General features: G+C 38.2%; 2 protein-coding genes and 1 long non-coding RNA gene across 3 annotated transcripts; 2 read left to right on the top strand and 1 right to left on the bottom strand.

Annotated features, from left to right (window-relative positions):
- The first annotated feature begins 14 nt into the window (after positions 1 to 14).
- Positions 15 to 15,761, top strand: LOC123016038 (vacuolar protein sorting-associated protein 13B). The gene is made up of 27 exons (XM_044416229.1): positions 15 to 154; positions 201 to 294; positions 346 to 523; positions 569 to 659; positions 708 to 889; positions 937 to 1,284; positions 1,333 to 1,725; positions 1,770 to 2,004; positions 2,049 to 2,704; positions 2,752 to 2,889; positions 2,937 to 3,147; positions 3,191 to 3,369; positions 3,645 to 3,811; positions 3,862 to 4,153; positions 4,201 to 5,614; positions 5,668 to 5,995; positions 6,895 to 7,059; positions 7,112 to 9,500; positions 9,556 to 9,817; positions 9,865 to 10,237; positions 10,285 to 10,446; positions 10,496 to 10,879; positions 12,969 to 13,260; positions 13,316 to 13,551; positions 13,602 to 14,789; positions 14,928 to 15,114; positions 15,165 to 15,761. The coding sequence occupies exons 2-27, from the start codon at positions 208 to 210 to the stop codon at positions 15,731 to 15,733; spliced, it is 11,106 nt and encodes a 3,701-aa protein (XP_044272164.1). The 5' UTR covers positions 15 to 154; positions 201 to 207; the 3' UTR covers positions 15,734 to 15,761.
- LOC123016041 lies at positions 14,852 to 16,582 on the bottom strand. The gene is made up of 2 exons (XR_006413420.1): positions 16,181 to 16,582; positions 14,852 to 15,062 (listed from the first exon to the last, which is right to left on the bottom strand). It is a non-coding gene; the product is annotated as an uncharacterized LOC123016041 (long non-coding RNA).
- On the top strand, positions 15,820 to 18,027 carry LOC123016039 (negative elongation factor A). The gene is made up of 6 exons (XM_044416230.1): positions 15,820 to 16,064; positions 16,196 to 16,450; positions 16,499 to 16,676; positions 16,727 to 17,071; positions 17,118 to 17,437; positions 17,489 to 18,027. The coding sequence occupies exons 1-6, from the start codon at positions 15,855 to 15,857 to the stop codon at positions 17,813 to 17,815; spliced, it is 1,635 nt and encodes a 544-aa protein (XP_044272165.1). The 5' UTR covers positions 15,820 to 15,854; the 3' UTR covers positions 17,816 to 18,027.
- Positions 18,028 to 20,503: the final 2,476 nt, after the last annotated feature.

Genomic DNA, 20,503 nt, shown 5'->3' with positions numbered 1-20,503 from the left:
AAAAAAGCTGTCAACTGTCATAAGAATCTGACGTAAAAACATTTTTTGTGTTATTGTAAATATTTTAATTTTTTTAATCGATTTGATTATCAGTTTTTGCCAACTCTTTCACAATGGAATAAACAAGAGGATTAAAGTGATTCGTCACTTTGTTGTACGGTTGTATCCTTATCAATTTATTAATAAAATGTATTTTTCAGGTAAAAAATGTTCAAGTTAGAGTCATACATTGCACCAATTTTGCTTAGTTATGTTGATAAGTACATCAAAAACTTCCGGTTGGAAGACTCTCAGGTGCCTCAGTTTACATCCCACTAGAGGCCCCGTAATAATTTTTGTTTGCAGGTTTCTTTATGGGGCGGTGATGCATCCTTTCATAACTTAGATTTAAGATTAGAAGTGCTTGAACAGGAATTACAGTCGCCTTTTAGCTTTATTTCTGGTCATATCAGGGAGCTTTTGATTCATGTACCATGGACGAAATTGACCTCGGAACCCATCACAATCACCATCAATACCATTGGTACCAATTAAAATGAACTTATTTCTTTCACAACCATAATTTCAGAATGCGTTTTAAAATTGAAAGACGCCAACGATAGCGTAGCTTCTGATACGTCCCCAACTAGAGACAAACATAAAAAAAGCTCTGGCCACAGGTTGACATCAAGAAATTTGAAATACATAAATAAAAAGCAATTTTTTAGGCAAGAAGTAGAGGCGCCCCCAAACTACGTGCAATTATTAATAAATAAAATAGTGAGCAATATTAGGATATTTTGTAATAATTTAATTCTCAAATATGTAGAAGAAGATATAGTCTTGTCTATGAATGTAAAACATTTGAAAGTAGAGTCCTGTAATGAGAAATGGGAAGCTGCTTACACAGGTAGTGATTTCTCCCCCCAAAAAAATTGTTTCATGAAAAATTTCCAGACATTTCCCCAACTCAGGTCGTAATGAGAAAAGTGATCGGCGTAAACGACCTAACAGTGTGTTTAGACAAAAGAAACGCGTCCGGAAAAATCGACTTTTACCAAGAACCCATGCTTTACCGTTGCTCAATGACTATGCATTTACTAAGAACTTATCATTCCTCAACCTCAAACAAAACTTCATTGACTCGTTTAGACGTCTATTGTAACAAAATGGAATTCAGCATGACTGAACAACAAGTCCCTATGTTCCTCCGCCTCCTTGTTTTACTCTCTGCCTTGCAACAAAAACAATTGAAGTCGAATAGTGACGCACAGGAGAACTCAGCTCAAACGCAAGACAGTAAAGGTTTCTGATTGGTATAAATGTTGGGATTTTTGCTAAATTATTGTTTAGATAGCGGTGGCAACACTGAGACATGGACCGGGTGGGCGTGGTCATACGTTTCATCAGTCTTGCCAACCCAATGGGATGAAAGTCTGGAAAATGAGCAATTTTTCAACCAATCGGGGCATATAATCCAAATCGGGTTTTACGTTGATAATGCTTCATTGACGTTTAAAGTATCTGAGACTAGTCATGATAAGGGATATTACAGCCAGAAAAAAATCCGTTATTATTCACTACTGACCCTCCAACTTCAGGGGATTTACTCAGAATTGATTTCGGTTGGGAGGAAATGGTCGAATGTGGGGTTTGGAGTCAGCGAAATCATGTTATTGCCAGTGGGGCCGTGCAGTTGTGCCCACCCTGAATCGGCCGAAGGGTTATTCCCCTATTTAGCCATAGGTTAGTATGAAAAATCCCCAAACTCGTTTAATAAACAAATGCAGGTAGCCAGTCATCAAATCACAAAAGTAACTCGTTATTTGACGCCCAAGCGGTCGAGAATCAGGGCCAGTACAGAAATTATAACACGAATTGGGAGTTTCACATGTTTACAAATACGGAAGCGGTGCTCCTGGAACGTACCCCAGCTTTTGCTTGTGATTATTTGTATCAAATGGAGATCCCCGATGATACTTCTAGTGATATTTTATCCGATTTAGGGAGCAACTTGGAGTATAGGTAACTCGGTTAATTAGTTTTACCAAAAAATAATTTTTTCCTAGTAATTTGACCGAAAAAGCAAACGTGAGGGTCTACATCGGTCCGTTGAAGTTCCGGGTGTGTTCTGGGTTTTTTCACCGGACTAGTTCGCTCCAAATGGCGTCATCTATGTACGACTATCCCCCCTATTATGTCCCCAAACCGGAACCGGTTTTAACAGAGTTGTTGCCTCCATCGGAGGAGGATTTTGATGCTTTGAATGAATTCATACCGACTAGAACAGTCAAAATTATGTTATTCCAACCTGTTGTTGAATTGCAATTTATGGATCATCCGTTTTTTGAGCCGGCCAAAGGCTCTTTGTTTAAAAAAATGAAAAAACATTCAACTTCTTTGCCTGTGATTCAACTCCATAAACTCCCGAAAGTCACAATTGAGTGCAAATTGATCGAAATTTGTCTCAGTAATCCGATGTATGTGAACCGACTAGTTCACACGACTTGTCAGCTCCCGGAACCTCCTCAAAAAATGTTTGAGGCGTGTTTCACAAAATTGAATGTTAATATAGTGGGTTTGTGTAGTCGTTTAATTCTTAAACAGAATAATTATACGACTCTCGTGGTCCCTTTTAATTTGTCGTATCAAAGTAGGAGTATTTTGAGTCCGCAGTATTGGGTCAATCCGAATGTGATGCACAGCGAAATTAATTTTCAGTCAGGTTAGAAACGATTAAATTGTGAATTTTCTCGATTCGTTGTGTTTTAGAAAGTCTGACTTTTAATTGTACGAAAGCTAAGTTGATTGTGGTGTCACACTTGATTAACAATATTTTTAAAAAAGATACAACGGGGCTTAAGAGTTTGCGGTATACGTCGTTGCTGTACGACGCCAGCAAAGATTATGGTAACAAAATAAAAAATTTTGTAATAATTTATCGTGAATTTTTTTAGCAATGCCGTATTTAGAATTATCCGTTGAAGGTCTCAGGTTTAAAAAAGTCTGTACGAATAGCACGGTCTCAATAGACTTGGCTCTCGAATCAATAAAAGCCTTTATTTTTGAATCGTACGAGAATGACAGTAAAAAAATCAACTCGGTTTCTGATATTCAACAAGTTTTATTTTTGTCAGGACCTGAACCGAAGACTACAAAAAAATCAAGGTGAGTGTGATTTATGACTAGTATTTTTTTAAATCCAGGGCAGTTTTTCAGAGGATTTGCCTCTTTTTATTGCCACTATTCAATATCCATTGAAACCGGAATCGCAGACGCATCCGTCGTTGGTTATTTTTAATTTGCAAGAAATTAATGTGTGTGTGGATCCTCTCGTGTGCAAATGGTTGTTGTACCATCCAATCAAAATCGGTGCTTATAGGGCAGAAGGTACAGTAGAAATCAAGTCTGGTTAGGTTTGCGACTTGACTAATATATTGTCTACTCATTTTGCTTTCTCTTTTATTTTGTTTTTCCTGTTGAATGTGATAATCTTATTTAAAAAAAAGATTTTGCCGTACAATTTGTGTAACAGTAAGATGGCAACTATGTTTTTTTGCAAAATAATAAAATACTCCGCATTTAAGAATACAAACAAGGGCAATTTTAATGTTTTACAAATGATGTCAAGTAGTGTGGGACCCATGTTTAGCAAAATGTTTCAGAACGTGTCCATTATAAGAGTTTGAGTTACTCGGAAGTTTACGGAAGCACTTCCGAAACTCCTCGGCGAAGTGCTCAAATCGGTTCAATTCATAGCAGTTCCGACCGAGAGATTATTTATGCACCTCAACAAAAATTACCACTGATTGAAGAAGAAGAACAAGTCGATGTGAGTTTTATCCGGTCTGGAGGTACATTGACCTGTCAATTTATTTCCAGTTACAAGAAAAAATTTACGAATTTTTGAAAACCTGGCATCCGGTTTGGAAAAGCATGCTTTTGAGTGGTCACATTTCCCAATGTATTATTTATTTTCCGATGGCTTCGATCTCGGCTGTCGGTTCTCAAGGTGTCGAGGAGGCCATCAGAGAGGCTTTGAATAAAAAATTGGTACCAAACGTAATGGTCATCACTTTGCCTTTTGCCAATATACACAGCGCCCAAAAACAAAATGTTGTGAAATATTTGAAAAAATTGCCGGTCAAATTGCCGGAAACAGTTTGGAATGCTGGTACGTTTCGATTTTTTTAACCGAAAGTGTTATAACCGAATTTTCAGACAGGTCAAGTTTCCCTTGGACGATGTCCATTTCGGATTTAAATTGCTACTCCATGGAAAATGGTAAAGAAGTCGCGTTTTTAAAAACAGTACGCATCAATGCAACGGTCGGCCTCTCAACCAAACCGGTTATAACCGATGGTAAAGCACCAGATTATACCCCTGCTGAAAGCACACTCGGCAGTCTCGGGGTTTACGTCCACATTGATGTTACTCCGATTATTATTTCGGTTTCGGAAGCCCAGATGTACCTCTTGGCGAGCTTAATTTACGGTTTAACTGAATTTTTCAACAGTTTAGTACCGAAAAAAACAATTGAAGTGCAAAAACAACCCGACTTGCCTTCCATAGTCACCGTAGCCAGTCCGTCCCTGTCCCCGACGGTCAAAGATCAGACTTTGGAGTCAAGTGGGACGATTCCAGGGCCGGACTCGAGTGACCCCAACGAAAATATTAAACTCACCGCGTGGATACAATGGACCGTAACGAAATTTTCAATCGAATTACTAGCACACGAAACAAGTGACTGTCAATTGAAACTGGTGATAGACGTCGAAGATATTGTTAGTAGTCTCGACTATCAGAATGTTTACTTGAAAATGAAGAGTAAAATCGGCTCGATTTCTGTACAACACTATAAAAAATATAAGGACCGTAATAAGTGGCAAAGGGGGTCTTTTTCCGGGGTTGTGGTACGACTGAGAGAGGATGTTGTCGAGAAGCGACCCGAAGAGAGCGGTTTTATTGGAATGACAATCACAAGGGCCAGCAGTCAACACACCCATAACCTATGGGGGACCGTTCAAAAAACAAAAAAAACAAATCTGGCAACGTCGCGTTACATCACTGAAATTGTCATTAGTGTCCAACCGATAGATGTCGTTGTTTCGATTAAGACACTCATGGGTTTCTACTCGATTATAGCCCCCTTTTTAGAGGGTTTTGATGAGACAAGTGTAACTGAAATCCCCACCAAAAACAAGCCGACTTTTACGAATCAAGCCCTCCCGCTTGCGTATCTTGAATGTCACGATATTCGATTGTTGGTGCCGTCGAGTGAGTTGGCAGGGGGTGGCAACCATGATGTTTTTGTGCTTCAAGTCGAGAAAATCGGACTAAGCCCAACTGTTCCGAATCCGATATGTCGGACTCCGATCAGACCCGATATTTACCGACAAGCCGCCCAAGCCAGGATTTTGACCATCCCCGGGAGCGAGTTGGAGGATAGACAGTATCAGTTGGATGTGACTGGGATGTCGGTTAGCAGCACCAGTTGGAAGGATTTGGAGCAGGTTTTGAACATGCGGGGGAATTCCCGAGGGATTAATGAGAATCCGGCCCTGGAATGGAATAATTTGAAACAGGGGAAGTTGAGTATTGTACCAATACTTAATTTGAAGCAAGTTGTTGAAAAGTAATGTTCGATTCTGTTAAGGTTTTGCTATTTGATTTTTGTTTTTTTTTTAGGTTTGATATCAGTGTAGTTGCGGCACCGACGATGGTTTATAAGAACGAAATTATTGTTTGTTGTAGTTCGTTTGAGATTAATTTTGTGACAGATATTGCGATTTTCTTGTCATTGGATCAATTGAAGTTGGTTTCGGCCTTAATTAACGAATTCAAGTTTCCTATTAGTGGAAATTTGGTCAAAGAACGGATGGAAATTACATATCCTTACACCAGATTTGATATTTTTAAGGATGATTTAGAAACGGAGCTGACGGAATTTTATAAGGATTCAGGGATTGATACGTCGGAAATTCGGAGTGTTTTATCGTCAAAGTCGCCAGTACAGGTAAGCACCAGTTGTTTTATTTTTTAATTGTATTTTTTGTAAATAAAAATATTGATCAAAAACACAACCCACAAACACAAAAAAACACAACTTTGTCACGATTAAAGAAAGCAAAAATAAATTTCGGAAGCAAAAATTGTTAAGAAGTGTTTTATAAATTAAATAGAAAAGTTTCCAATGCTTTACAAGAAATTTTTGTTGCTATTTGGTAACATTGAGGGTTATCTAATTCAAAAAAAGCGTGTCTAATTGTGATTTTTAATCTCAAATTGAATGAAAATGTACGATAAGAATGGTGGATGCGCCGGGATTTTTTTTTATTATACAGTGTTATTGTTACAAATTTAAATAGATGATAGATTATTCAATTTTAAGACAGAAGTTTTCATTTTTTGGTAAAACGAATTTAATTTTTAATTTTTATGCTTTGTGGTTTGTAATATAAATTTTGAAACTGGTTTTACTCAAAATCTGAAACTGGTTTTACTCAAAATCAGTAAGTTGTATCGGAAGACCTTTTCATGAAAAACTATGAAATTTATTATTTTGTTGCTGAAAGTGGCAAGAAACTACAGCCAAAATAGAGTACTTTTTACCTTAAACCCACTCAGTTTAGGAAGCTCCTGATTAAAAATTTGAACATTTTTTTCTTTGAATTTGCTTAGGTGTATAAAGGTTATCATCTGGTTATCACCCCCTTGGAGAGGGTGTAGCTCCCTTGCGTAGCATTTTTCGATACATGTTCATAGGAAACTTTTCTCTTAAAATTGAATATACTATCTCCTGTTTAAATTTGTAACAAAAAAACGGAACATTGATGAGGACGATTTTCGTTTCTACTTGAAAATTAAAAAAAGCCTAGCTTAGTTCTTGTTTTATCTTGCATTGAAATTTTTCAGCCGACCAAAGAAAAACACAAAGTTTCCGTACCATCCCAGAGTTTCAACGAAACACCATCTGAAATCCTCTTCACCGCCGGCAAGATCTCCTGTTGTCTGTACCAATTCTGCATTACTCAATCCCTTCAAAGCAGCCATCGCACTAAAAAAACGAAATATGTTGACGTAAGCAATTCCAATTAATCCCAAATCGAAATCCCAATTTTTACCTCATCAGGAAGAAGACCGCAATTACGAGGCTTCTGAGGAAGAAAGTGTCGACGAAGCGATTCGAAGCCACAAAAAATACGTCCCTTTGCTTTATTTCTTCGTGTCACAACCAAATGTGTATTCGTCGAAGCAGCAATTTGCGAATAACGTGCATTTGTCGTGTTTTGATGTGGGTATTAAACTCAACGACTCTAAAAATGTCCCGGTTTCATCCGTACCGACCATACAGGATTTCCCGGTTGACTTAGTAGTGACGCGGTCGGGACACCCTGATCTTGTCACGGGGATTCCCCCTGCTTTTTTTACTTTGAAATACACTAAAGAGCACGGAAAAATGGCGAATTTTTTTATTGACGTTTCAAGGCCGACCAAATTGGCTTGCTCACCGACAAAAATTACGTCTCTACTTACTATAAAAAATAAAATTCTTGAAACTTTCCCACTAGTGAGTGAGGTGAAGGAAGTTGAACCCGATTTGGGTTGGTTTAGACGTGTCAAAGATAATTTGAAAGGAATAGACACCATACAGTTTAAAACTGATCAATTGGTCGTAGTTGTGGAGACCGAAAACAATCTAGATGCCACTTTTACAATAAATAAGAGCAAGAATCGGCTTTTTTTGAGTGAGAGACCGGAGAAAATTCAAAGTTTTTCTACTTTAGAATGTATGACTTTGTCTGTGACAAGTAACAATGTGAAAAGACTACTTCTCAACCCTTGGACTGTAACTTTTGAATTTGGTGCTCTTGTCGAGTCATGGCAGCGCGACGATACTGAGCCCCAAATCCACTTGAGCATCGATAGCGATTGTTTATTATTAGATATAAGCCCTGAACAAATCATTTGCATGGAAAAAATCACCAAAGAATTGTCTGAATTCACCTCATATGTAAGTCCAAGTACCCCTTCGGACCCTAAAATAGTAATCCCGGAAAAAGACCAACACTACAAAGATGATCTAAGAGCTGGTGCTTTCCAATTTATCGAAGCCAGTGGTGCCAACAGCGAGGAATTGCCACTCCCCTATCAGGTCATGTTTTGGAATTGTAAAGAGACGAGTGCCATGGCTTGGAGATACCCCCAACCGCGGGCTTTGACCAAAGTCCGGATTTTTCCGGTCCCACTTGAGATTTCTATAGACCCGGAACCGACCCAAGTGACTTGTAGCCTCCAGTATTGGTCCGATTATCACTGCAGTTATATACCCTATGCCCAGTTTAGTCTATCCGAAAGTGAAGTGTGCTACCTTGATTTACCCAAAAGCGAACCCCAGAGGGCGGTAGCGTATATTTGGAGGGTTGTTTTGACCAGTTTAGACTCAAACGGGAGAAAAATCAACCGGAATGTGATTTCGCCACGCGCCCTAGCGGCTTGCATGCGAATTGATTCCTATTTCAATAAAGCTATAGTGCCTAACTTCACTGCAGTGTTGTATGTTTCCAAACTCGAACTCTCATTGGTGAATAACTTTGACAAGGGTATGTCACTGGTGCCGTTAAGTTTCCGACATTTCACCCCAGATCAAGCCATTCCTGCCAACCATACATTCCTGAAGGTTACTTCGACTAATTTGAGGCTCCACATGGCCCACTGGGATTCGAACATGCTCTATTGCGATCTTACCTCACATCTGAGTTGCTCAACCATCGATTATACTTTTCTCACCGAACAAAGTCTAGTTGACCAATTCATGTTTAAACTTGAGTTGAATTTGGCCAAAAAACTGACATTGGGAGTGGTTTCAAACCCGATTCGGATCATTTTCGGACCTACAGTAGCACACACTTTGACAGTAAATTCGCAAATGTGGGCCCAAAAATCACTCGAGTCGGACCACGACTTGGTGATTTTCACACGATATGTCATTTGTAACGACACAAATATCAATCTGAGGTTCGGACAAGTCGGAACCGACGAAGACATTCTATTACCGAGTCGATCTTTTCACTTGTATTGTTGGAGATCGTCGAAAAGCAAAAGAAAGTTGAAAGTGGCATTCGAAGAGAGAGGATGGTTGTGGTCGAAACCGTTTCGAATAGACGAAGAAGGTACACATTTTGTGGCTCTGAATTTAGAAAATAATTTAAATGTGATTGTGACGATCAAGGCGCTGTCGACGAGTCAAAAACAAGTGACGATCGGGGGACAATTTGTCATTGCTAACATGCTATTGGAGCATTTCGAGTTTAAAATCATTCCCGAATCGAGGGATGATAAGGAGTTGAAAAGAGCACCGGTTCATGTCTTGGGTGGCAAGACTATCACGCCATCTATGTTTATCGACAGTCGGTTGAATTATTTCTTTCGGTTGAGGTTTTTCGGGTTGGATTCGGCGTGGACTGGCGACATTCCCCTCAAGGAGCACACGAAAGGGGCCCAACCGTGGCTGGTCAAAGGTATAGATTCTAGTAAAATTAGCCAAGTCGTAAACCTTATAATATTTTTTTTTAGTCCCGTTGCAGGAACGTGGGCAATTTTTAAGCATTTGGTGTCGCATTGTGGTCCAGGATTGCCAAAAGGGCAAACGAATTCTGGCAATGTTGTGGCCTTTATTTATGGTTAAATCCAATCTCCCCATAACGTCAAACATTCATATTGAAACACCGACTCTGAATGTACATCTCGATTCGAGTGTGCGAGGCAAAGGCGAGTTACAGCAACTCTACTGTCCTGGAACTATCGATCATTCGCACCAATTGACTTTCAAATTACAGTAAATCAAGCTTTGAGGCGTTACAATTCTACAAATTTTTTTTTTAGTGATGGGACATCCATTTCGGACCCTTATATCCCTCTAAATTATAGTTTAGTCGATCAACAGAAATTTTTTAAGAAGGCTGATAAGGAGAACATCGACGATATTTTAGACAGTTTGAGGAATTTTGACGTTTCGAAGTGGCCCTACTTTGGGGAAGACTTAGAAAAAGTTGAATGGATAGTCGAGGAACAACCCCAAACAACTATTCAAGTCCGATACCAAAATGCTTGTCAGTATTCAAGTGCTTTATCAGTCGAATTGTTACCCTGGTGCTTAATGGTGAATACTTTCGGTTGTCCCGTTTCGTTATTCATGAATGGGACTGAACTGTGTCGAATCCCGCAATACGGGATAGTAGCCCCACCTAAACTTGACGTAAGTAACCACAAAGTGGGATAACCCGGCCTTAAGTTTTTTTCCAGGACAATTTTCATCTGGGTGTTGATACTGGGGGTGGTTTATCCTATTCGCCGCCTCTCCAATTGTCGACGTCTGATTGGAGTCAGACGTTTTACATGCCGAAAATTTCGGGCACTTTACCGCCAGAGGGCAGCATTAAAACTACAGTCAAGTGCGGATCTGATGTATGATTTTTTAAATTTTTCTTCTTAGATTAACAAAAAATGATTCAAGGTCGCAATGGTGTCACTCACAAGCGTTATTTCGGATCAGATTCGTCTCTTGAAAATCTCCTCGTCCCATGTTTTTAGTAATTATCTGCTGAATCAAATTCAGGTTGTTTGTTTTGCCGTTTCTGACTGTGATAAAGTGTTTAATGTACCCGTGAATATCGAAAAGTTGTCGTTTTCGGTCGCCCCACAATTGGATAAGACTAATTCCGGGATTTCGATAATTCGGTGGTATGCCCTAGAGGCGGAAAATTCGGACTCGAGTACGAATTATGCCTTTTATGTTTCATTCTGTTTGCAATATGAGTTTGGATGGTCGTGTCCGGTGAGGGTCGACGATAATGTCTCAAGAAGGAGTTTGTCGGTTAGGACTTCGGGGAAAAAGTGGGTAAGGATTTTGTAATATTTAAGAAAAATTCACCGAAAATCTGTTCGGAAACGTACACCCAGGGAAAAAAACTATTCACCAGTCTAATTTTTTGCTAACACTGCGCTTTGTTACAATAGTGTTTCCGACTAACTAGAGAAAAAAATGCATGCCCATGTATTTCATTATCTTAACAAAATTTTTGTGATTTACTTTTAATTTTATTAACAAATAGCTAGTTTCTTCCGTTTTTTATATTTATTTTTATTACTTCTAAACAAAGCAAAAAACCCAAAGTGGTAAATTTAATGCCGTAATAATAATAATAATAATAACTAATATTATAAAGTATGTCCCCGGATTTTTTTATTTTACGCTAACACTGCAAAAGAAAAACATTTTTTGCTTCACCTGAAACCAGTAAGTCTGTAATTTTAAAAGTTCATTATTTTCACTCAATGGAAAGAAAATTTAATTTTCCTGCTTTCTGCACAAATGCCTCCGATTTAAAATTTATTTAAATTCAAATTGTTGCTGAATTATTGCAAAATTATTGCTATATGGGTCTAAATAGGTCTTAAAAACATTTCACTCCCATTTGGACTTCTTTTCTAAAAATTTAGGGAGCATGAGTGACAAACAAGACGAGCGTTTTAATCAAGATCAAAAGGGTTTTCAAAGATTGACACGAAGGTTTTTGGGATGAAAATATGTTAGTAGATTACTGTTGGATTGTTATAAAGAAAACTGACCCAAAAAGTATAATAATAAAACCAAGTAAAATAACTCACATTTAATATGTTTTTTGGCGGTTTTTATATTTTTGTTAATTACATATTTTTTAAACGTGGTGGACTTTTTTAAATAGTTTTTTTAACTCAAAATCTATAAAAAAATTAAGGTATAAAAATCGTGTAAACTAGAGTAATTTTTTCTCTTCGTTTTAAATCCCACATTGGCGTTTTATTTTTTTGACACTGATGTCGTTTTGACAGATGAGTTATTAGCGCAAGTTAAATAACAAAAATGTTTGTAAAAAACATAATTTTAATAAATGGCAAGTCAAAAAATAGCTCCTTGAAAAAGGCATTTTTAACAAAAACAATTATTATTCAATTAATTAATTAATTGTCAAAATGACATCGTTGTTAAAAAAATAAAATCGCCAATGTGATGGGACTTGAAAGGCAAAGAAAGATTATTGTTACAAGTCCAAAAGTAACAAAAAAAAAAAACTTTTCTTTCCACTGAGTCAGAATAATGAAGTTTTGATTACAGATTTGCTGGTTTCAGATAAAGCAAAAACAACCCTTGCTGTTAAATTGTTACTTTATCTACTTAAAAGAGTTGTCAAAGAAATAGTTTAACATCTGCTATAGAAAAAAAAGTATTTCCTTTGCTTTTTTTGGCGTAAAATCAAAGGTAAAAATTTGTTTCCTTTTGACTGGCTATTATAAAATGTATTATTAAGTTCAGAATTTTGATTATAAAGAAATAACTGGATAGAAATTGGCAAAATTCACAGTTTATTAAAAAATTCTGGCATTTAAAACTAGTCCTACAATATTGATTTTTGAAAGCTGTAGATAAAGAACCTTAAAAGTCAAGTCGAGCTAAAAATGTTTTTTCTTTGCAGTTTTGGCAGAAAGTCGAAGATAAATTTTTTTTTCCTCTTGTAAACTTAATCCGGGAACATACTGTGTACTTGCAAAATACATTTCTTAAATAAATTTATGTATTTGTAATTTGATAATTTGAGCAAGCTTGTTTATTATAATTACAATTTAATGTATACGTTATAATCAATGCTCATTGAAGTAATTTTCACAAAAAGACATTTTTCGGGTCCGGACCAACTTCCTAAATAAGGGTTTTTCTACATATTACCTGCTTTCCAACTCTTCAACTAGTCTGAAACGCTATTGCGACAAAGCCCAGCCCGAGTACAAAGTTAGACTGGTGAATAGTTTTTTCCCCGAGTGTACAATCATTTGAGAACTGCAAAATTTCTATCTTCAATTATTATTTTTTTGGCTATCTTCTCCTTACTCGAAATTGAACAGATTTTTCTGTAAATAAATATTTTTATTTGTATTAATTTTTGGCACAGATTCCTCTCGTGTTGACTTCACAAGAACGCAAAGGCCAGACTTACCTCTCGTTATTCCACGACGATTGCCCTCAAACCCTTATAGAAAATAAAAGTCCGGTATCTCTGTACTGCGGACAAGCAGTTGGCGAGGGTGGGGCTGCAGTACCGGAATCAAAACATTTCAAATGGGTCTCGAAACTCGAATGTGGGACCAGCGTTTACTACACCATGCCTTTCGTTTCGGAAAAATTCCCAGAATTACCTCAGACTTGCTTCAGTGAAAAAATAGTATTTGCAATAGGACCGAAAAGTACCCAACCATTCATGATTCTTATAAAGTTGAAACTAATTTGAATTTTTTTAAGGCGAAAATGATAATTTTGAGTGGTCAAGTGCCGTGAGTATCGTCAACGATTCGGAACAGTTCGTCAAAATACCTAATTTTGGCGACGTCAGATTGGTGGTTAAAGTCACATCTTACACCACTCTGTTGTCGATAGAGTCGGTAAGTGAGGTCGAAATTAACGCGATTGACATCAGGGGGCGCTTATCGCGCCATGAAATGGAGACAGTACTTGGAAAAAATGACAATCGGCACAAAGTAAGTTTCCATGCCTACTTAAATCACTTGACTTATTTTAACTTATTTAGGGTGTTGTCACTGATAATTACCAAAATTCACCAAAAGTACTCCCAAATTTATCTCTCTACCAGTCATTATTCAAACCAACTCTCCCTTTGCAAAATAATTGGGAATCGATCGAAATTTTCGCATTTCTTAAATCCTTCAGTCTCGTATTTCTCGCTGATCATAACAATGATTTAGAAAAGCAAGGAGTTGCGAGTTTTAGTTTTGACGATTTGGGAGTTGAGCTTCGGCAAAGTGACGATTTGAAAGTGTCACTTTCTGTACTAGACATCCAATTTGACAATGAGTTATACTCGAAAGAATCATTCGACTTTCCGGTGGTTGTGGTAGGTCAGGACCAAAAACCAAAAAGTAGTACCAACATCATAGAAAAAAATGCGAAAGAATTGATCAGAGACAGTGACAGTGTGTTGATTTTGGATCTGATAGTAGAGACTTGGTTTGATGATTTGCGAAAAAAAAATGTGACAGGAGTAAAAGAAGTTAAGGTGAAATTAAATTCACTTTCTATATACGTCGAAGATTTGTATATTAATAAATTGGTGGAGTATTTCACTCATTTGTTTCCCATGCGACTGGCAGGGGGGCCAAAACTAGAGTCCAAAGCAACGTCCAAAAGCGTCTCAGTTAGAGTCCCCGAGTTGGTTTTCTGGAACTCTTCAGTAATCGCGAGGCCTTTGAGTCTCAAAAACATCACAGTGGAGCCATTGTCGCTCCTTTTGTCCGTCCATTGTTCCCTAAAAATGTATATAGCCCTAGACCAGTCCCCTCTCCAGTTTGCCCGTTTCGAAAGACGCCGACTTTTGACGACCCCCTATCGCTTGGGGCACGCAATGACCATGCATTACCTTTCGGGGGCCATTTTTGGGGCCGGTTGGGTCGTCAGTTCCCTAGAACTGCTTGGAAGTCCCAGTGGACTTGCCCGCGCTATGGGTATAGGACTTCGCGACTTTATCAATTTGCCTTATCGAGGGCTTATACAGGGCCCCTGGGCTTTTCTTACTGGTGTGACGCATGGCTCGGCCTCCCTTATGAAACACGTGACAGCTGGAACGTTGCAATCTGTGACGAAATTGGCTTCTAGTGTTGCAAGGAATTTGGACAGATTGACTCTAGATGAGGAACATTTGAGACGGACTGAGGAACAGAGGAGGCAGAAGCCCCAAGGGGTGACTCAAGGATTTATGCAGGTATTTTCATTATTTAAATTGGGGAACCCCCTAAACTGTATCCCATAAAATAAGAAACCAAAAAGGCATAAAAATCATTTATTTATAATTTCTGTAAGAATTTTTGAATACAACAAAAGTATTACAATTTTTGTTTAGGGTTTGACCGGGCTTGGTATCAGTCTTTTGGGGGCTGTGGGAGGCATCGCTCATCATCCGCTTCAGAGTATAATGGCCGATGGGGCATCGCCGCGGTCTCTCGCAGCAGGTGTAGGATTGGGGCTAGTGGGAGTTCTAACAAAGCCTTTGAGTGGGGCTGCCGAACTGGTGGCCTTGACTGGTCAAGGTATAATGATTTTATATTTACAGTTTTGGAATTAAAAATTCCGATTGCAGGTTTATTGCAAGGAGCAGGTTGGAACCCCCTACCGCAACCTAGGAGTGACCTTGTCAGCAACCTGACTCTCCTAGATTCAAACTCAGTGTTAAAATACGAATGGAAACTACTAAACTCACTGACTTATAAAAATGTGCTTTTTGCGACTGAAGCAACGATTTTCAACGATTCAGATTTCAAAGGAATTGGGTTGGTTTTAACACTCGATGCTTTGATTATTGTGAATCTTGATGATGATAATGTGAAACGGATAATTAGTTTAGGGCAAATTCAAGTCGTTGCGAGTGATAACGACCCCACTTATTTATCCTTCAGGATTATGAAACAAAAGTGTGAAGAGGAGTGTGTGATTGAGATGGACCCGGCGTCGAGGGCCCGGGTCGCCGATTATGTTAGAAGCACAGCGAGTTTGTTGCAACTTCCTGAAGTTAACCAACATTCCGTAATTATGGACGATATCAACGAACAGATTAATTGTTATGTGAATCCGCAAAGTCGGAATTATTTTGTTTGTCTGCTGTCACTAGCTAAACAAATGAACAGTAATTACAATTTTCCCGTGTTATAAATTGTTTTAATAAAAAAAAATCGAATTAATTGATGTGTTTAAATTTCCCGCTGTAGGAAATGTTGATGTAGTGGTTTTGGTGCTAGTCAGCTGGTGGCGGTAGCACTGCTCCAAACGCAAAATGGCGAATGTGCGTGACAGCGATACGTCTTTATGGTTACACAATAAACTCGGAATTTCGAACGATTCCTGGACGGGGGGCTCAATATGCTCGCAATTGAACGCCGAAGTGTTACGCAATATCAAAGACTGTTTTCCCGATCTTCAAACACAAGTGAAATTAAAGCTTTTGTTGAGCTTTTTTCACATCCCGCGCAGGAACCTCGAAGAAGTATGTTTACAAAATAAAAGCCCTCACAGTTTTCATTTGTCGTTATTAACCCTTTAGTTGTGCTGTTTTTAACTTTATTATCAAAATAAAGTTGTTTGAGGTTATGACGTACTCACCTGCTGTTTTTTTAGTGGAAGTTAGAGTTGGAGCAAATCCTCGATGTGGCCGTCGCAGATTCGGAATTGTGGGTCGCGATGTTAGCTGAGGCTTTAAAGACGTATCCTTCGACTGGGTCTTTGAACACAGAAATTTCAGATTTGGACGAAGTGAGACCAATCTTCACAGATTTAGTTACAGATCTTCGGAAACTAGTTCGCAAACAAGCTGAGAATGTTATGCTACCAATGGAGTGCCACTATTTAAATAAATCAGCCCTTGTCTCTGTTGTAAGTGACATACGTCACTTGTCACTGTTATAATTTTATTTTTGTCAGGTTGGTCATAAACCAGAGCCTACTAAACATTTCACCATCAAAAAGAAACAAAAATCGGCGACTTTACGAGCTGATTTATTACAAAAGTCATCAGATGCTGCATCTAATCTCAAAAAGTCGTCAGCTCCGGTCATTCCAGTGCGTTCAAGAGGCATGCCGCGTAAAATGACTGATACAAGTATGTATGACTGTCATTTGATAGACAGTTGGTAACATTGTTTTTTATAGCACCCCTGAAAGGAATCCCAAGTAGAGTCCCCACATCGGGCTTCCGATCCGGCGCATTAAACAATAATATAAACAATCGGCCTCCATTGGCCCGCCCCCCGGCCGGACGTAAAGAAGGCGGAGTTAAACTTCTCGACATCGCTGATCAACCTCTCGGATACGCTGCGGCTAAAAAACGCAAAAAGATGCAAGAAATTGAAGATGCGAAGAAGAACACAGAAAACGCTGCCTTACAAAGCCCCCCGCCTGTTTCAGGCACTACCACTACTCCCGATTACGCAGCTGGCCTAAGCTCCACCCCGGCATACGCCCCTCCCACGCCACAACCCATTCTCACACCGACCAGTAAGTATAATCAAGTGTGTTTTTCCATCAATTTATTTATCTCCAGCCGCGTCTTCCATTTTGACAACTGTGGCAACGGCGCCAGTGACCACAGTAACGACGGCACAAATTGCAACACCCACTGTAAAACTGGCAACAGTGGCGGCTACACAGTTGCCAACTATGCGACCTGTGCCGCCACTATTGGCAACTACGCCAACTGGACAGAGGACGATTTTAACGGACCAATCCGTGAAGGCTGTGGGACAAGTGTCAAATATTGCGATTGCGCAGAGGACGACTCAGGCCACGCCTACTGTGACGCATATCAGGATTCAGCCACAGACGACGTCAAATGCTTTGCAAAGGCGGGGGCTAGCCTTAACGGTGGGTTTTTTATAAGTGTCAAAAAATTTCTATCTTGAATTTTTTCACCAGAGGGAGCAAATGTTGGAAGCTCAGGATATGTTCAGAACTGCGAACAAAGTGACAAGACCCGAGAAGGCGTTGATTTTGGGATTCATGGCAGGATCAAGGGATAATCCTTGTCCTCATTTAGGGAATATTGTTACTATTAAGTTGTCAGAGGATCAGGAAAATGTCTTGCAACCTGACGATACTTATCTCACTATGGTGGCAGAGACTCATTTCCAGATGAATTACAATAATGGAGAGTGGAAAAGGATAAAAAAGTACAAACATATTGATAATGTTGTTAATCAGATGCCACAAAATGCACCAGCTCCTGCTGTCATTGGGAATTAAGAGATTTTTTGTTATTTATTTAAATATAAGAATTGTGTTTTTTATTGTAATTCGTAAGAAAGAAATATTTATTTACGATTTATAAAGTTTAAAAAAAAATCGAATGTAACGTTATGTTAGGTGACCAGTTTGATAAACTGGACGTTAAGTTTGCTGTACATATTTTGTAAATATTCTAATTTGTAAATAACTGAATAAAAAGCTAAGCGCCATTTTGATTTTTCTTCACACACTTCACACAAAAAGATTAACAAGAAACATCCATTTTCTCGTTTGAAGTAACATCACAAACCGTCAGTTTGACTCCCACCGGGACACAAGCATCCCACATCCCATGTAAAACCTAAATTTTCCATTAAGATGAACTCATTACAACAACAATAAATTTCAAGGTTGTAAGTCGTTTACTTATTTTTTCGGTAATTTATTAATGCGATAAAAATGTAAACACTGGCGACGATAATGTGCACCAGAACAAAACATAAATGGAATATGTGTCTCTGGGGACGGCATTGTTTGGTGTAGACGCAACAAACTGCATTTCAGATATAAAGCACACTCGTCCTGAAAAAAACTAAAAAATAAATGAAACGAGAGTAAAAAGTGTGAAATGAGGGACAAAAAGCCTCCTCGATGACCCGTTTTGATATTTATGTAACGAATTATTCCGATGCTAAAAAGCGAAATGATATTTCGGGGTGTTATGGCAAAAAAGTTCGGGCTGTTACGAGTAGGGAGTGTTTTTAGCGACAAAAGTTTGAAATTCTGGATATTTGTTTTAGCGGAAAAAATGAGAGTTTGGGGTGGATTATAGTAGTTTTATTTTGTCGTAGGACAATTTAATTGCTTCTTTATGCAATATCACAAGTTGTAATAGTGCAAAAGAAGTCAAAGTACCTCAAACTTTCCTTCCTCCCCACGCAATTTTTAATTAATAATACTCCCATAGTTTTCCCTAAAAAGCCACCATTTTGTGATAAGCGCAAAGCTAGAGTCGATCTCTCCTCATTACAATCTTTTATTCCTTTTATATAAACTTCGTCGTCTGCAATCAAGTGGAAACAATTCATCGATCGTCACAATTCTATTAACTCAATAACATCTCTAAAGTTTACAATTAAGCCACGTGTAATTAATTACAAGGGGTGTTTTAGTGATAAATCACAGCAAAGACTTAATTGCGAATTTTTGTAGGTGTGTAAGGGGTACATTTCTGTTGCGAAGTCACATATTGCAGATTTCTCAGGTCTGTGGCTTGGCGAAATTTACAGATCCAAGATATGGTGTAGTCTAGACGCACCAAGTGTTTTCATAAAGTTTGGCTTTTGCACCCTTACTGCGACATAAATATCGCTACAAATTCCGAAATTTTGAGATAAAAAATTAGTTTGTAAATCTAACGATCAGTTAGTTCGGAGTTTGAAGGGGAAAGTTTAATAGTATTCCGGCACCTCCGCCATAAAGACCGTTCGATCGGAATACAAGCACCCACATGCGAAATTATTTATTCGCACAAATTAGCCACTTCTCCGTACTGTTTATTTTTATTTTATACACAATTGCTCAAAATAAGAGTTGTGTTTGTGTTCGCCCACACTGCTGGTCGATTTTCCTGTAATAAAAGCTAAATCTCCCGTTGTTTCGTTTAAAAACACTGATGCTCTAGTGGTGAACAACGTCACGTAACCACTTTGCCCGTCTCAAATTTCAACTCGAACATCTCCTCCATCTGCAAATATGTATGTGTGGAAATAACAATCGTAATGCATGGGGTGAAGCGAGAACGTTTTATGCTCTATTGTTGCACTAGGATTTGCCCTATTTCTATTTAAGTGCACTTCTGAATGGAGAAAATCCATGCGAGGGTTGTGGAAGATGCACACGTGGATAATTTTCCGAGATTTGGAGCATTAGATAAACGGGGTTTAAAAGGAGAAACAAAAAAATTGACTGTTACTTTATTGATCTTTCAGATTGTATCAAAGTTTCTTCAATAAAAAGCTTATTGGGAGCTTATAAATAACCGGATTTGAAAGTGATACTTTTCGTTTATTGTTCGACACCAAATCGATTCGTTGAATTGACATTTGTTCTATTATGTACACAGTCACGAAATTTTAGGCTACAAAAACTTATTTTTTCTATTTTGCGTCCGAAAGAAAGCTCCATACCAAAACCGAGCCATTTTAACACCGATTCTTGTGCTGAAATAGACTAGTACAATTTAGTTTCTAGAAGTTGGTAATGGTGATTTTCAGCGGTGTTTTGGGCATTTCTCTCATTTCAGGTGGTTGGCATGAAATATTTGCAGTATTCATAGTTAATTCAACAAATTTTTGATAATTATTCGAGACTTGACACTTCGAAGAACGAATTTTTTAAACTTTGTGACATTTATTACCAACCACCATCTTATTAAGGCAAAAGTTAAAAATTTAGTTTAAATTTTGAAAAATTGACTTTTATGTCAAAAAAAGATGTAAAACGCGCAAAATACAAAACTTCATAAAAAAACTTGTTTCATAAGTCATTTGTGGGAACTTAGTAGTATTTTTGTTTGAATTTTCTCATGACATTGAAACACTATTTGGCAATTACTTAACCTTTGCATAAATTAGTGTCTCATCGAAACGTTCTAAATCGTCAGCCAAGGTCTTCAATTTCATAAATTTTTTACTAAAAACTTAT

The sequence above is a fragment of the Tribolium madens genome, unplaced genomic scaffold, assembly GCF_015345945.1.
Source record: "Tribolium madens isolate multiple individuals breed KSU strain unplaced genomic scaffold, Tmad_KSU_1.1 Scaffold_19;HRSCAF=116;Tcas5.2_LG9, whole genome shotgun sequence".
NCBI classification, from domain to species: domain Eukaryota; kingdom Metazoa; phylum Arthropoda; class Insecta; order Coleoptera; family Tenebrionidae; genus Tribolium; species Tribolium madens.
The sequence above is the reverse complement of the archived record's forward strand: the minus strand, read 5'-3'. Positions and strand labels throughout refer to the sequence as shown.